The sequence below is a fragment of the Hipposideros armiger genome, unplaced genomic scaffold (assembly GCF_001890085.2).
Source record: "Hipposideros armiger isolate ML-2016 unplaced genomic scaffold, ASM189008v1 scaffold_24, whole genome shotgun sequence".
Classification (NCBI taxonomy): domain Eukaryota; kingdom Metazoa; phylum Chordata; class Mammalia; order Chiroptera; family Hipposideridae; genus Hipposideros; species Hipposideros armiger.
The window spans coordinates 3689050-3705471 of record NW_017731374.1 but is presented as its reverse complement, the minus strand read 5'-3'; the positions used below and the strand labels follow the sequence as shown (position 1 = coordinate 3705471).

At 41.9% G+C, this 16422-nt stretch overlaps 1 protein-coding gene across 1 annotated transcript; it reads left to right on the top strand.

The window, feature by feature from the left end:
- Window positions 1-1358: 1358 nt before the first annotated feature.
- On the top strand, window positions 1359-13896 carry TXN (thioredoxin). The gene is made up of 5 exons (XM_019635886.1): window positions 1359-1490; window positions 6285-6389; window positions 6861-6920; window positions 13061-13126; window positions 13625-13896. Exons 1-5 carry the CDS (start codon window positions 1467-1469, stop codon window positions 13685-13687), a joined length of 318 nt encoding a protein of 105 aa, XP_019491431.1. The 5' UTR covers window positions 1359-1466; the 3' UTR covers window positions 13688-13896.
- The last annotated feature ends 2526 nt before the right edge of the window (window positions 13897-16422 follow it).

Here is a 16422-nt window from a genome sequence, read left to right as displayed (position 1 = left end):
GGCCTGCAGGGCAGGCCTTACAAACCCAGGAACCAAAGTAACCACACAGGGAGGTCTGTAAAAATTCCTAACTGAAAGCACATCATGGTGGGTAGTCACATCTTAGGCCTATAGCTTCCTTGACAAAGGTCAGTCTTAAACTTTGAAATTGTCTATAGTATTGTCTTCGTGCATCTAAGATAACAGACCTTTGAAAGATCAGAAAAATCTTTTCCAGGCCCCTCAAAGGCAACCGCCAGCACCACAGCAGGAGACCACATTGTTATCTTGTTGCCCACATACCACCTCTATCTACTGTAAAGGTTAACTATCCTGTATGCACTAATGTAAAATGGAGTATGTGTCTCTACCTTTTGCTTTTCATCTAATCTCAGAGATTTCCTTGCTGTGCTTTCTCCGCCTCCATAATCTACCACCAATGGATTTCATGTGAATCCCCACCACCTCTCCTGATTCTAATGTATAAAATAAGCTGCAAAACTTGCCATTCTCTAGAACATTATCTCGATCCATTGAGATTTTGCTTCCCAGCAACTGTCAGTTTGGGTCAAACTCTTATAAGACTTTTTCGTAAGCTGGACGTTCTTTGGTCCACACCATCATGATTCCCATTTTACAGAAAGTGGAACTGAGGCACCAGGAGGGCAGGACCTACTCTGGGATCACAACTGCTACACTCCTGAGGCACTGACATCCCACAATGAGCTACCTGCTCTTCCAGAGCCAGGCCAGTTTCCTGGCCCGCTCCACAGCACTAAACTGCTGTGTCACCCTGGAGCCCCGGATTCATAGGTGAAAGTAAAATAACCGGAAGGAGGAAGAAAAAAACCCGGCTCTTTAAATTCCGGAAAGGAGGTGGGGGCGCACGCGCAGATATACTTCCTAGTCAGGGTTACTCAGCACTTTGTGGGGATCGTAGGGCTGCGGGGGAGGGGGGCAAGTGAAGGGAGTGGCAGGCTTTTTTGATGAATTCTGCATTGCCTAGGCTGCCCTCTCTCGAGCCTGGTCGCATTCAATTAAGACCTGGTTGACCCCTTCCCAGGTGACCCTGTGGCTCTGGAGGTGGCCGTCCACCTCCCCGCGCTGTTCACAGTGCATTGCGCCCTTTAGGTCGCTCCACGGGGCCCACAGGTCCCCACTCCCAGCTCGGCTGCGGAGTAAAGGCGGAGTCGGGGGTTTCAGGCCCAGTGGGTCCCACGAGCTCCGCCCGGCAAGCCCCGCCCTCAACAGCCCCGCCCCCATCCCGCGGCGCGTCTGCTCCGGGAGGCGGGGCCTGGCCGCGGCGTCTGAGCGAGCGCGGGAGGCCGAGCGGGCGCGCCCCCGCCACACGCACGCCGCGCGCGCCCGCCCGCCCGGCTCCCGGTTGCTATAAAGGGAAGGCGGGCTGTACGCTCTCGGCATAGTCTGGCTCTTTGCATCCACTTCCATCGCTTCTTGTGGTCGCTCGTCAGACCTCAGCCGCCAAAATGGTGAAGCAGATCGAGAGCAAGGTATACACTCCCGGGGCAGGTCGGGGCGCGCGCGCAGCCTCCGTAGCTGGGGAAAGCGATGGGCTGGAGGTGGGCAGGCCGCCCCTCCGCATCCCTGGGGGGAAGGGGACGCGGTCGCTCGGCCTGGGACTGCGAGAAGCCCGGGCCTGGGGACGCCAGAGCATGCCCTGGAGGAAGGGAGGAGAGGGGTGAGGGCCCCCTGGAGGGCGGGGTCGGGGTGGCCGGTGCGCCGGGGGAATGCGCGCGCGCGTGGAGTGTCGGGGCGGCCCCTCATTGCGCCTCCTGCACACCCCCGTCCGGGAAAACACGGTTGGGTGAGGGGATGCAGGGAGTCTTCCCGTGGCCCCCATCCGTATCTCGATACGAGCCCAGGCAAGGAGCTGGAGGGCAGCTTGGAGAAAGCACGGGGCTGCTGGCTTCCACTCCCGCCCTTCCGTCCCCCGGCCTTGGTGAGCGGTGTGATCCGCTCCTGCTTGATGGGGTGGGCTCCCTTGGGGGCGGGTCTAGGCTGGAGATCCCTGGCTGCGTCCATCACTGCCGGGCTCCAGAGGTGGCGCGTGTGGTATCCTCGCAGAGGGGGTGGTTCCGGGCTGCAGACCACCCCCGCCCCCTCGCGTGTACCAGGCGGGCCCCGCTGCCTGAGGGGCCCAGGTGGCCGCGAGGCAGTGAGGTTCGGGCCGCGCCCTCGGGACTGCTGCCCCTCCTCCTGCGGCGCAGGACGTGTTTCCGGCAGGGCTAGCTTTGGAATGACTCAGTCCTCCATGCAGAGCCCAGGGGCCTGCGCTGCCCTACCCATTTGTGATTCACGCACCGGCGGCGGGGCTCCCTGGAAGGCGAGTACCTCTGGAAGCAGCCGCACCCCACTGTGTGGCCATCGGCCTTCCGGTACCCAGATGGTGGTTCTGTCCTTTTAACAAAACGCCCAAGGCAAAGAAAGTGTTCCACATTCGGGAGTTATTGCGAGCCTAATACCCTCCTGCTCGGAAAACTCAGCCTAACGTAGTGTTTGGTATACTGTAAGCCACTCAAAAAATGTTTGTGAAATGCAGAGCCATTTAACAAACACTCTGAGAAGTGAGTGGGAGGAAATTGATGTTACTCTAATAGTGGAAGACCCCTCGAAAGCCACACTCACATGCCAGTAAAGCAGGGGAAGGGGGGGTCCTCCCTCGCCTGCCTAGAGTGCTCCAACCTGTTAGATGCTGGGGCGGGCTTCGGAAATGGAAGTTTTTCTGTCATGGTCCCCTATCTTTTTGTTACTTTTATAATCAGAAAACATGATCATCGTAGAAAATTTGGGAAGAGAGAGATCTGTTTCCTAGAAGCAATCACAAAGTAGCTGAAATTATTTTATGTGTGCTGCCTTGTTTATGAGCTTTCTTTTTTTCCTGTCTAATTTAGCCTTGGACACATTACATGTCATTATAAGCTTTCTGTATTCGTGTCAGTATCTGAATACGTTGCCGGGCAATTAGTTGCTTCAGTGAATAGTTGATTCATAACGCTTTGTACAGCATTCAGCCTGTTTTCCTCAGGTTAAGGTCTGGAGTGATTGGGTCAAGGGATGTGAGCCCTTTAAGGCTTGTAAATGCCACAAGAAGCTTATGAGAAGACTCCTTTCCCTTCAACACTGGCTTTTCCCCCCATAACTTTGGCCAAATCGTTAAGAAAAATTCTTGTTCTCATTTGAATATCCTCGATTTGAATATCCTCGATTAGTAGCTTTGAACTTTTTTTTTCTCCCACATGTGTTGATTAACCATTGTATTCTAGAACCGCCTTGTCCTTAATGTTGTTGGGCTTTTTTTCCTATTGGGATTCTTTTTTAAATTGTGAGCTTTTATATTAAAATAGCAACTTCTCATTTGTTGGAAAGAGATCCTTAAGTTTTGTTCCACATACTTTTCCTACTGAATGACAAATATCAGTTTATGGGGAGGGGAGGTTCTCCAGGGTGTGGTGACCTCCTCAGTATAACCTAACAGGTGAAACAGGTGAGAACCCATGAAAGGAGTGAGAAGACCTTTGACGAGTCTATATTAGTTGTCTCAGAATCCACACACTACAAACCAGAAAATTGATTCATTCCTGGTGCACACCTTTGAGTCTTGCCCTGTTTTCACTGTCATAGTGATGGCACCCTCCTAACCACATCAATGAGGTGTATAAGGGTGATAGGAAATTTGTTCCTCAAAAGAGCCCTATGGCCTGGGGCCCAAAAGGCCCTGATAATCAGTTGATCTTCTAAATTATAATCCAGAGCCATTAATCAAAAGTTAAACTAATTTGAATGTTTCTTGTAAATATTGAACACACATTAGATTTTTGTCCTCATGGAATAAAGTTGGTGCCCTTGGCCATCCGAGACAACTTGTTCTGAGATGTTGATAGTTTAGAGCCATGGGGATCTATTTCAGATACGATTGAGATAACGTGATGAGGAAGAAATCAGACACAGGGGGGTTTTGTTTGTTTTTTGCTTTAAAGAATGGCAGCTGCCATTTATTGAACTCCTATCTTCTACACACAGGCATTTTACTAAGTGCTTTACCACTCCTGTGTTTATTAATTGCCTTTGGAACAGGTATGTACAGGACAAAAGATTCTAGACTCTGCTTTTGTTTATCTACCCCAACTATTGGATTGTCAGAAAAGTCATGACGTATTTTTTCTGTTTGTTGTTGCAAAAATGCTTCATGACTTTTCCGACAACCCAATAAATACATTGCTTTGTTTTCAGAATATGTGTCAGTGATGGAGAACCTTTGTTAACCTTCATTGTTAGATTCTAGGAGCTAGAAATTGGTTTGCTTCTTAGTAAGATAACCTTGAATCATTTTCAAATTGATGTCTGTTTTAGGCAAACTTAAATATCAGGAGAAGAGACTTTGTTGTGAATTCCACACATACCTGGCTCTGTAACTCGTGTTCAGTTAAACTAAAAGTTATTGTTACATACCCTTTTTTTCTTTTCAGAATTTTAGGTAGTTTTGCTCGAATTTGATTCAGAATTTTTTTTTGGAATTCCTTGAGAGTGGTTGAAATACATTCTATGTTGAAAGTAATCTTACCAAGTATTTACTGAGGGCCAACCATGTTCACAAAACAATGCACAGTTGACCCTTGACCCTTGAACAACATGGGGGGTTAGTGACATTGACTCCCCCGCACCCCCCAGTCAAAAATCCATGTAGAACCTTAACTGCTGGAAGTCTGCTGTTGATGGGAAACCTTACCAATAACATAGTCAATTAACACATACGTTATATGTGTTATATACTGTATTGTTACAATAAAGTAAGCTAGAGAAAAGAAAATCATAAGAGAGAATACATTTACAGCTCTGTACATATTTATTGAAAAGACATCGGTGTATAAGTGAACCTGCACAGTTCAACCCCACGTTGTTCAAGAGTCAGCTGTAATCCTCTGACCAGACTGTCATTGCTTGACTTTTGTTTGTCTTACGTAGATCTTGCTTGCATAGAATGGCTTGTCTGACCTGCAAAAAAATCACATTAGGGAAGACTTTGAATGAAATTCATCTGGAAAAGTCGGTGATGATTTGCGAATATAATTTCTAGACTTCTAACTTAGCTCTCTGTGCCTCTCACACCCAAAGCTAGGAGGGACATAACTGGAAAGGTTACAGAAGTCATGCAATGCCATTCTTGAAACACCATTTGTGAATTGTTTCCCAAAAAAACATGAAGTTGAAATTAGAAATCTAGAGAAGTAACTGTACTTAAGAGGAATTCACTTTAGATTTAGTGGTGCTTTGTTTCCTTTCCTTTTTTACTGGACCAGGTCTGATGCAATTCTTAGCTTTCAAGGGAGAGGAATGTTAGGTTTTAATTAAACCAGTGTGACCAGCATTTTTCCCTTGAAGGAAACCTAGACTTCAGATAATAGATTTTGTGTTTGTGTTTTGATTTCTCTTTGTTGCCCCAGTTTTAGTCAGCATTAGCTGACTAATTGTGGTTAAAACGAGTCCCTTGTTAACTTCCTAGGGTTACAGTATCAAGACCATTGGTAAATTATTCAGGGAGGTTGGTGGTAGGGGATTTCTTGATCATTTCTGCTAGTGGAATTTTGTTTACCAAGCATTCATTATGAGGAACTAAAACTCTTTCATTTGGTCAACAATGAGGACAGAATTTTAAGATAAAGGGCAGAACTCAACTATAAACAGTATGATCTCATCTCTGGAACCTCTCATCAAAAAGAATACAAGGAAATATGCTGAATGTCAACAGTGATTGAGTGTAAGCTTTGGAGGAGGTTATTTTCCTTGATACTTTTTTGAGCTTTTGCAATGTTCCACTATAGAAAGTAGTAAATAATTAAAACGTGTTAGCTTTTTTTAAAAAAAAAGTAACTTGTGGTGTTATAGTTGGCAAAATTCTGTGCCTTTGTGACTTCAACTCCAGTGACGCTTTTCATCAGTTGATAAGCATTCAGTGAATGTCTACCATATACCTAGGTAGGATGTGGAAACATTTTTAATACAAATGTATTTTGTTTGCTTGGTTTGGTTATAGGTTAACCAGTTTTTTTTTTCAAAATATTCATGAGGACATGCATATTGAGTGATATACTAAACACATACTTGTTTCAATCTTATCAAGTAATAATGCAAACAATACTGTAGGATTTTTTCAAACATGGTTTATTTGTTTTGGTTTTTTATTAAAAGGTCCTGAGAGCAGGACCTCGGAATTGTGCTTCGTGCCACATTTTATCAGGTTTTGTTGGGGCGTTTTAACACCTATGCTTTTCTTTTTTCCTGCTTAGTTGGCTTTTGAGGAAGCCTTGAAGAGTGCAGGGAATAAACTCGTAGTAGTTGACTTCTCAGCCACGTGGTGTGGGCCTTGCAAAATGATCAAGCCGTTCTTTCATGTGAGTATTAACTTTTACTTTGTAACAGATTTGTGTTCTTTGGGTTGGTGGGTCACCAAGCTAGGAAAGTAGGACAGTTAAAGAGATTTGGGGTTTTTGTTGCTGCTGTTGGATCTTTGGTCTAAAAGTAATAGTGGAGCCACTTAACGTAGACACATGAAGCCCATGGAAGGCAACTTTCAGAAGCTAACTTGGTTGTCGTAAATGGTTTTGCTTTTCTTCAAGTTGAAACGTGGACCCTGCCCCATTTGAATTCAGGCCTCAAAAATCAGTGCCAAGTTGTTTTATACTAGGGAGGAATTTGATTCAGAGAAAATGTACGTCCTTTGTTTACCTGGTCCCTAGTCTAAATTTTTGGCTCTTCAATTATTCTCTACTTTTATGAAGTTTCCATTTAAGAAGGTTGAGTATATTGACGGCTGTAACCAAGTTCTAAATTTTGGTGTATTTTTTTCATTTAAAATTTTCCAGTCCCTGTCTGAAAAGTATTCCAATGTGTTGTTCCTTGAAGTAGATGTGGACGACTGTCAGGTATGTGGCGGGAAATGAGGAATGCTACCGAGCTTTTCACATTGGCCTGTTTCTCTGAATTGCAAGTGATTGTTTTCATAAATGTGTCAAATAACACTAGAACTAAAAAGTTTTATTTTGGAAGGACGGGTATTGTGCCAATTGTGGGTTTAATCGTAGATATCAGGAGCTAGGTATATATCACATCCTAAAATAGGCATAAAAACAGATGGCTGAGGCTTCTGTACCTTACTTACCAGTTACTTACCTTTCGAAAAGCCCCCATATTCCACCCAGCATTCTAAGAGGCTCAGTCTATAGCAGTTGGATTTGACCCTGATAACTAAATCCATAGAGTTAATGGCATCTTCAAATTGGGAAACCACTTTTAAGGTTCTTTGTGAACTAATGACGTGAGAAAATGTATTCACAAACTGATTCTAGTCGTGGTGGTTGATTTTAGTCAATCAGAAAACCCAAATGTTTTAAAGAACGCCAGGGTGCCTAGGAGAGAACTGAGAGCATAATTAGAGGGAAAATTCCAGGGCTGGTTTAATTAACAAATGCTAGTTTAGCAGTTTATGTGCCAGACACACAGTTCTATGTGCTTTACAAGTATTGGTGCGTTTAAATCCTTGGTGCTCTCATCATCCCCATTTTACAGATGAGAAAAACACACAGGTTGTCCCTGGAGGCACAGTGGCAGAGCCAGGATTTAAAATGAGCTTGTCTGGCTTCCCAGCCCTTGCTCTTTACGACCACACTTGAACAGAGGCTCTCGTGCGGTGGGTGCAGATCAGGTTCCCAGCACATGATCTTGCCTCTCACAGCCCACTGGACTAGGAGCGCCTGTTCAAGAAATATCACCTAGGGGCTCTTTATGGATACATGGGCATTTTCTCTTTGCCCCAGTGAAGCCGGAGGGGTTTAGGGTATGATGGGACAACAGAGGTGCTGGACCTCGGTAGATGTCAGCTCAGTGACTTCTACTTGAGGCTAATCTCGCTTCTTCTTTGAGCCTTGGTTTTCTTCTATGATCAGATCTTAATACCTGCCCCCTCAGTCTGCAACAGTTGTTTATTCGTTGAACCAACATGGAGTGTGTTTAATAAAGATACTAAAGAATCAATAAAAGCAGATAGTTATACACCTGTGAGGACCTACCAAGACCCCATTGCTTATTCTCAAAACATTTTTCTGGTTCCACATTCGTGTCTTTGTTTGCACTCTCTTCTCTACCTGGCACATTTCTTACCTGACGAACTCCTGGTCATAGCGTCACATCTTCTCCAGGAACCCTTCTCCAGTTACTCACCCCTTTTACGCCACAGACTAGGTTAATTTCCCTTCCTCTGCGTCCCCATGATGGCCTCTGCCCCTCTTTTCCTCTTGCGTTTATGTAGTGGAATGCGGGGTGGGGGAGTCTGCACTTAGACTGCTTGCTCTATTTTCCAGCTCTGTCCCTTGTTAGCTGTGCAGGCTTCGTTAAGTTATTTCTCTTTTCTGTACCTCACTTTGACCCTCTGTAAAACAGCAATATTAACCCAACATCATAACGGTAGTCGTCAGGATTAAAGGAGATAATACCCGTAAAGTGCTTAGAATGGTGCCTGGCATGTTAAGTACTCACTGAATCTTAGCTATTATTATAACTTCATTGAGTCTGTCCTTTACCATTGGTCCCTGTAAGTTTCTTTGGGTCAGGAACCCTCTTACTCACCTTTGTTTCTTCACAAGGCACCTGCCTGGCATGTAATAGGCATAGAATGAATGTTGTATGGCTGTTAACGAGTCATTGGGCTGATGTGCCCCAGAGTTTTAGAAAAACAGAACTGAGAGTAAATAGCATGTGTTTGTCAAAAAAAAAACCACAAAAAAACACCTTTCTCCTTGTTTCAACCTAAGTTTTATCTTTTCTCACAGTCTTATCGTTTCTATGGTCACCTTAGCCAGGTGAAAAATGGCACCTGGAAGGGACTAGAGAAACTTGGGGTGCTGACCTTGTCACATAGCAACTGAATCCATTTTTATTTGAAAGTAATACCACGTGCTGGGTGTGTGGTAAGCTCTGTGCACACATTATATCATGTAACCCTCACGGTGACCATGAGAACGGTTCTTAGCTCACCTGTTGAGCAGATCATGGAACTGGAGCACAGAAGTAGGTCAGTCAAGGCAGAGCTGGTGACTTTGAGCCCCGTTTTGGGCGGGACCGAGGACAGGTGCTCTTACTGCCTCAATCCAAAGCCTTTGGGAAGTAGCTGTGCAGAGCAGCCAAGGACTTGTGTGTGCCAGAGCGCCTCTTCATGTCTAATTGGCATGCTCATAATCACCCTGGAAGTTTCCACACCTTGAAGTGACTCTCACAAACGGGGACCTTTCTCTTTGCCTCCATATTCTAGAGATTGAGCAACATAGGATATCTTTTTCTTCGAATACCTGTAATGGCTGTTACAACCATCTAAATCTGTTGCCGAGTTAAAAACTGAACTAATTACAGAACCCTCAGCTCACCACTTACACAAAGCAGCAATCTCTGTCCGCTCCTACTCACCTGGTCATTCAGCAGCTTTAGTAAGGCAGGTAATTCAAACACAAAGTACTGGAGTTCATGAAACAATCAGTGACTTGTTTTTCCCCTTGGAGTTGACGAATTACGTGAGTCGATCTCCTGGTTGCTTTGGAATGCGAGGTAAAACCATCACCTCGTTTCCACTCTAAAAGAATACAGAAAAGGGATAAAAATTACATCAATCTCATTTCCAAATAGTAGAGCACATCATTAAATCGATGGAATGTTTAATGACTGAATTAGTTTTTAAAATTTTTATGCAGATAATTCCTGACCATGAACTTCAGACCCAGAGTAATTTATGTTTTGGAGCAAGCAGCATACAGTTTCAACAGAAGGATCTATAAACCCTTGGATGGGAAGACATTATCTTTTAGATATACTAGATTCAAATGGACAGTTAGGAGGCATGGACATATAATGTAGTTCACAAAGAAAAAAATTTTGTATTCATAGAAAAATATGAGTACTAGCTAGCCCTTTTCAAAATGATAGGCTGATCTTATTTCTTTTTAACAGCAGACTCTACTCCCAACTCTCTACAGGGCATGATACTTTTCTAAATTAAAACAAGAAACAAAGCCATGTAGACCTGACAATTTTGCAACCTGTTAGAATGTGCTGTGTGTTTCCATTTTGATTAGAACAGCCAGGAATGAGTTAATAGAAATGACCAAAGTAGGTTTAAAGTGAGCTTTGGCTATGTGGAGTGCTAAGCCAGAAAGCAATGAAACTAATAAGGTAATATGTAGTCTTGTTACACTTACTAATAAAAACCTGAGATTGGGCAAAACTGTGGGGATGGAGAACAGACCCAGGGTTGGGTGGAGGGAGGGTTGGACTACAGAGGAGCTGCTGAGGGAGATTTTAGGGGCGGGAAGAGTCTTGTGTCCTAATTTTGGTGGTGTTTCTATGACTACATTTGTCAAAATTCACAAAACTTGTACACCACCCCTAAAAGAGTGAATTTTGCTACATGTAAGTTTACAATTTCAGATTGTTGACCAAAAAACCAGGAAGTGGGGGTGTTACTGGGGTGTGGGCGAGCTTTTTGTTTCTAAGTGAGGGAAGTGATAATGTTTTTAAAACCTCAGAAGTAACTACTTGATTGTTAAGTATGCCTACCTTTCGAATCACTACAAAATATAGGCAAACTAGTCCACAGGACAATAAGTAGAAAATAAAAGTAAAACATTAGATAGTAAAGATCAGATATTAGTTATGGAAATATTAAACCTAGAGGTCCATAGAAGATTTTAATAGGCGGGGATACTGTGTACCTCGGTACTGACTGGGTACCTGGGTATTATTAAAATGTCAGTACTCGCAAATTTGTCTAACTTTAAAACTCAGTCTGACATTTTGGGGAAATTGATCATGACATTCTGAAATAATGTTGTCAGGAAAATCCTGCAGAGTGTTTAAAAAAAATAATAATAATTGGGAGAGACACTGTGGAGGGTGGGAAAGGACAGCCCCATAAAAACAAAAGTATATTAACTGCGCTAATTAATTAAAAACAGTGTGGTTTTGTAACCAGGGTAGGTCAGGTAGACCCATGGGATAGAATAGAAAGTCCAAAAAAACAGAACCAAGTCTGTTTAAACCGTGTATAATGATTAACCATTTGGGGTTAACGTGTTGTATCTGTACCTCATTCTTTATTCCCTGGTAAAATCTAGAGGAAATGTAAACATAAAAACCCTAGAAAATACTGAACATACAGAAATGATAGACACTGTCAGGCACATGAACCACCCTGTCTCTTACATACAAGTCTTAAGAACCTAATTAACTATGGGCCTAGACAAGTTCAGTCACAAGTTCAGAACTGAAATCTTTGATGCTAAAGCTAGTAATAAAGCCCGTGTTTGGGGTGAATGGGGTAGGGACGGGCTTACTGGATGGCAAAAATCATAATACTGATAAAACTGACACACTCTCTAGAAGGTAGTTTGATAGGATGTATCGAGAGCCTTTAAAATGAGGGTGTTCTTTCTCTTAGTTTACTTCCAGGGGTGGGGGTTGAACCAGAGTATAGAGATATTTGTATATAAAGATTAAAGTACTTACATTAGGCAAAATCAAAGCCTTTTACATATTGACCAGTGCATTAAGATGACGATAACATTAACACAGTGACTGCTGTGCAACCATAAAAAATGATTATGTACATTTTATGGGGGAAAGTTCATTGCATACACATTATAATAGTACGTATGTGTGTCACAGTGGATATAGCATGGGTTTTATAAAGTACAGTTGACCTTTGAACAACATGGCGGTTGGGGGCACTGACTCCCTAAAAACTACTAATAGCCTACTGTTGACCAGAAGAAAGCCTTGCTGATAAGTCAGTTAAAATGCATTTTATGTTATATGTTGGGTTGTCGGAAAAGTCATGATGCATTTTTGCAACGAAAACCAGAAAAAGTACGTCATGACTTTTCCGACAACCCAATACATATTATATACTGTATTCTTGCAATAAAGCTAGAGAAAAGAAAATGTTAAAATTATAAAAGACAATACATTTAAAATACTGTTTGTATTTATTGAAAAAAGATCCACCTGTAAGTGGACTTGCGCAGCTCAAGGGTTTGCTATGTATGTAAGTGCCTGAATGATAAAATGTTCACAGTAACTAGTAGAAAATATAAATGGTTTGTGGTTTTTCTACATTGAATGTAAATTACACTGATGTAAATGAATTAAAAGTAAAAATGATATTCCTAAAACCAGCAGTTCCACTTTAGGGATTTTGCCCTAGGAATGTGTCTGGGAATTTATTCACAAAGGTGTACATAAATTAGAGATAACCTAAAGCCCGTTGTGAGGGATTAAATTATGGAATGGAACCCTGTGTCACCTTTAGAAAATCACTTGTATACCCAATGAAAGAAAATTCTAGAGTCACCTAGGGTTCAATTTTATACTGACTTACTGGGGGTGGGGGGTTGGGGGCAGTCATAGGGGAGCCTCATAGTACCCCTTGGGTGATTCTGATAATGCAGCCAAGTTTGATAATTTACAGGTAAAATTTTAATTAAAAATAAAAGAATCAGAAAAACCATTGTGCCCCTTTTTAGATTACTATGACTTTGTTCTTGAACAGTTGTTTTACAAATAAATTGTTCCTCTAGCTAACATGTTACTTAAACTTGAATGATCATCATCTCTGTACCTGGCTCTCATAATAAAACTGGAAAAAACTACGAGCAAAGACAAGAGGTGCGCCAATTCTGAGGAATAGCTGGGACTGGAATCCTGAGTATATTTACAGAATTTGTTTTTGCGTCTTTATGTTACTTGAAATAGCCAAGATATAATTGACCGATAAGCTAATTGAATCACTGCATAGTGTCTGATGATAGTAGGCTTCTGCTCGTTGGTGCCCCTCAAAGAGAAGAGAAAATACCATTTTGGCTTTTGTGCTACCATTATATTCGCTTCAGCTTTTATATGCTAAAGTCCTAATGCTGAGATGTATATTATAAAAAAAAGAATCTGGTTTTGGATTACTCCTGCCAAAGCGCAATACTCACTCTTCATTTTATCCTCTCCCCCATGGTCCCCCCGCCCACTCTAGGATGTTGCTTCAGAGTGTGAAGTCAAATGTATGCCAACCTTCCAGTTTTTTAAAAATGGACAAAAGGTAAGTACATCTGACCTTAAAGAAAACTGAGTAATAGGACAATATGGCATAAGTGAAGAAACTGAAGTGCCTTATTCCTTCATACTGGGAAGATGTCCGTCCCCATCATTGTCTACTTTTAAGACTATTTGAATATGTCACTCTTCATTGATTTAAGTACACAATGTGACATCTAACTGAAAATTGAACTTTGCTAGAAATAGTCACTAAATCTCTGTGGTTAGTACTTCGTGTCATAAAGTGCATTTCTTTGTTAAGAGGTATTTGATTCAAAAATTTGTGTCTGACTCTTTTGCCTTTTCTTGAGGGGTTTTTATGTTGTCTTAGTTTTTGTTTTTTGTTTTTAACTTAAGAGAACTGTGTTATCCAGGGGTGTTAATTTTAAATAAGATGGTACTTCTTTTCGCTGTCCCCAGTCTTCCCTGATTCTGTGATTCTTATGCACAAAATAGATACACAGTGCTACCATCTAACGTCAATTCAATATTCTCTTAACAGGTGGGTGAGTTTTCTGGAGCTAATAAGGAAAAACTTGAATCCACCATCAATGAATACATCTAATTATGTTTTCTGAAAACATAACCAGCCATTGGCTCTTTAAAACTTGTAATTTTTTTTTTTTATTTACAAAAGAAAAGATCAAGTAGAAAATTATACTCAACTGCCATCTAATTATAAATGAGAATAAAATATTAATTCTACTGTTTTTAAAACTGTCTGGTGTCTTTGAATAGCTTTCAAAATAAATGAAAAGTGGCCATTAGATGATATTTAGTGTCCTAATTATTTTCATATATTCTTGATCACTCTTTAGTAATCTTGTAAGTCACTAATTACTGAAAGATTTTTTTTTTTGTAGTATTACTACCTTAGTGTATTTCTAGAAAAATCTTGTTGGGGAAAATGCAGATAATAGCTTAGTATGTTAAAATTCTGTTATTTTTTTTACCCTTATGAACAGAGGAAATAGTATTCTTTGTTCTAGGAGGCAAATCTTTGTCCTTTGAATGATCAGCATGACCAAAACAGATGCCCACCCATGAAGGAATTATTCTCTAATTTGAGATTCTTGTCCCAGCGTTTACAGTGAACTTCTAATTTTGCAAATGGTGACTGAGTCCTCTTATTATTAGTTAGGATTTCTTCATGATTGGCTCACAGGGGGATTCCTGCAGGCATTACCATGGGAATTTTGATTCCCTCAAAGTAGCTAAGAAACTGGTTTTATTGGCCGACTAGACGTTCCAACTTGACTGGTCGAGGATGTGGGAGGTACTAGTTATTTCATTTAAAGATCAAGTGTTTTTTTTGTGTGTTTTAGACAGCAAAGTGCTAGAAGAATGCTTGAAGTTTTTAAATTTGTATAATAATGAAAATCATAGAATTAATCATATGCCCATCATCCTTATATTAATTAATCTTTGGGGGGTGGGGGGGAAAGGGGAGTAGACACTATAACCTCTTTTCACAGTGAGAAAAAAAAGAGAGGTTAAGCAATTTTCCCAGTTTCCCCAGCATCACACAGGCCAGAAGATCTGCAATTCTAACCAAGGGAGAATGGAGCCCAAGTCCTTGGCTCTCTACTACACTGCCTCATTGTAACAGTCTGAATAAACAGTAAAACGATGGGCCCTTTCCTGGGTTCTTTTCTTCATTTAAAATCAGGGTGCTGACCTTAGATGATCTTCCAGCATGTTAACTGAATGCCTATTCTGTGTGAGGCTTAGGGATATAGCGCTGAGGAAGACACCCTTCTCAAAGATGACATTCTAGAAAGGGAGGCAAACTGGTGAACAACAGACTGAGGAATAAGACCAAAACGAGCACACTGACACCATAACTGAGAATAATGGAGACTGGCTTTGGATAGAGTGGTTGGGGTAGGTTTCTGTGAAGTTACTAAGCTGAAACCTGATTAATGTAAAGGACTCTGACATGCAAAGTTCCAGCAGAGAACAGCACACACAAGGTCTGAGTCAAAGCGCTTGGTACTTACAGCAGAAGCGTGAGATAAGCTGGATAGAGGAGCAGGAACCTGTCCTCTACAGCCTGCCTTGTCCTACGTGCAGAGGTAAGCCATTGAAAGGTGGAGGTAAAGTACTCTTGACAGAATTCATTTTGGCAGCTGTATGGAAAATGGGTTGGGGATGGAGATTAAGAACTGGAATATCAATCAGGCTTTTGCAGTTACCTAGGCCAGAGAAATGACGGCTGTGATTGGGGGGGGGGGGGATGGTAGATATGAAACAGTATGTAGCAACTCAATAACATTCAGGAAAGAGCATCCAAGGACTTCTGGGAGTAGGATTCCTGGAGTAAATCCCAGGTTTTGGGTTTGAGCAAATTGGTATTTGGGGTGCCATGTAATAAGAGGATTTGAGGAAGCAAGTCAGGTTCTCTCTGGACATGTGAAATACATGATTCAGTGGTATACATCCAAATGAAGATGTCCTGCAGGCTGTCGGGTACTAGTCTGGAACTCAAAGAACAGGTCAACTGGGGAAGGGACTTCGGAAGACATTGCCGCGTAGATGGCACTTAGAAACGTGTATATGAGATGACCCAGGAAGAGAATTCGGAGTGAAGAGGCCTCGACAACCTAATGAACTTCCAATATTTAGAGACCAAGTAAAATAGGAACCAATAAAGAAAACTTAAGGGAAGCCCAAGGAGGAGGAAAACTAGAGAAGGGGTTTATCCCAGAAGTAAAGAGATTTCAAGGAGGAAGGAGTGCTAACCATTATAATGACAAGCTAAGAAAGATGACAGGAAAACAAAATGGGACATGGTGATTGGCCAGAAATATATAGGGATGGAAGCCAGATTGATCATTAATGACCTCAAAATCACACTTCGTAGCCTGAAGGAAATAACATTTGTAAAGGAAAGTGTCCAAGGATGATTGTTGCAGTATTGTTTGTAGCAGCCCAAAATTGATCTCCCATCAATAGAGGAGTGGTTCAATTCAACATGATAAATCCTTTCTAGATAATAGACACTAGGGAGCTATTACTACTGGAATAGGAAAATCTCCATCACTAAAATAAAGTGGTAAAACACTATTGACAATACAGAGCAGTAGGATTCCATGTGTATAAAATACAAGACTTGCTAGCTAGCTGTATAGGTAAATCTGCATGTAAATTTTAACAGAAAAATACCTCCAAGGAAACATTTCTAACTACAGCAGTGACTTCGGGAGAGGAGGATAGGTAGAAACGGGTGCTTTTAGTTTTTAGTTTTTTGGGTTAAGATTTTTATTGGGGAATTGGGGGAAGGGGAACATACAAGTTGCT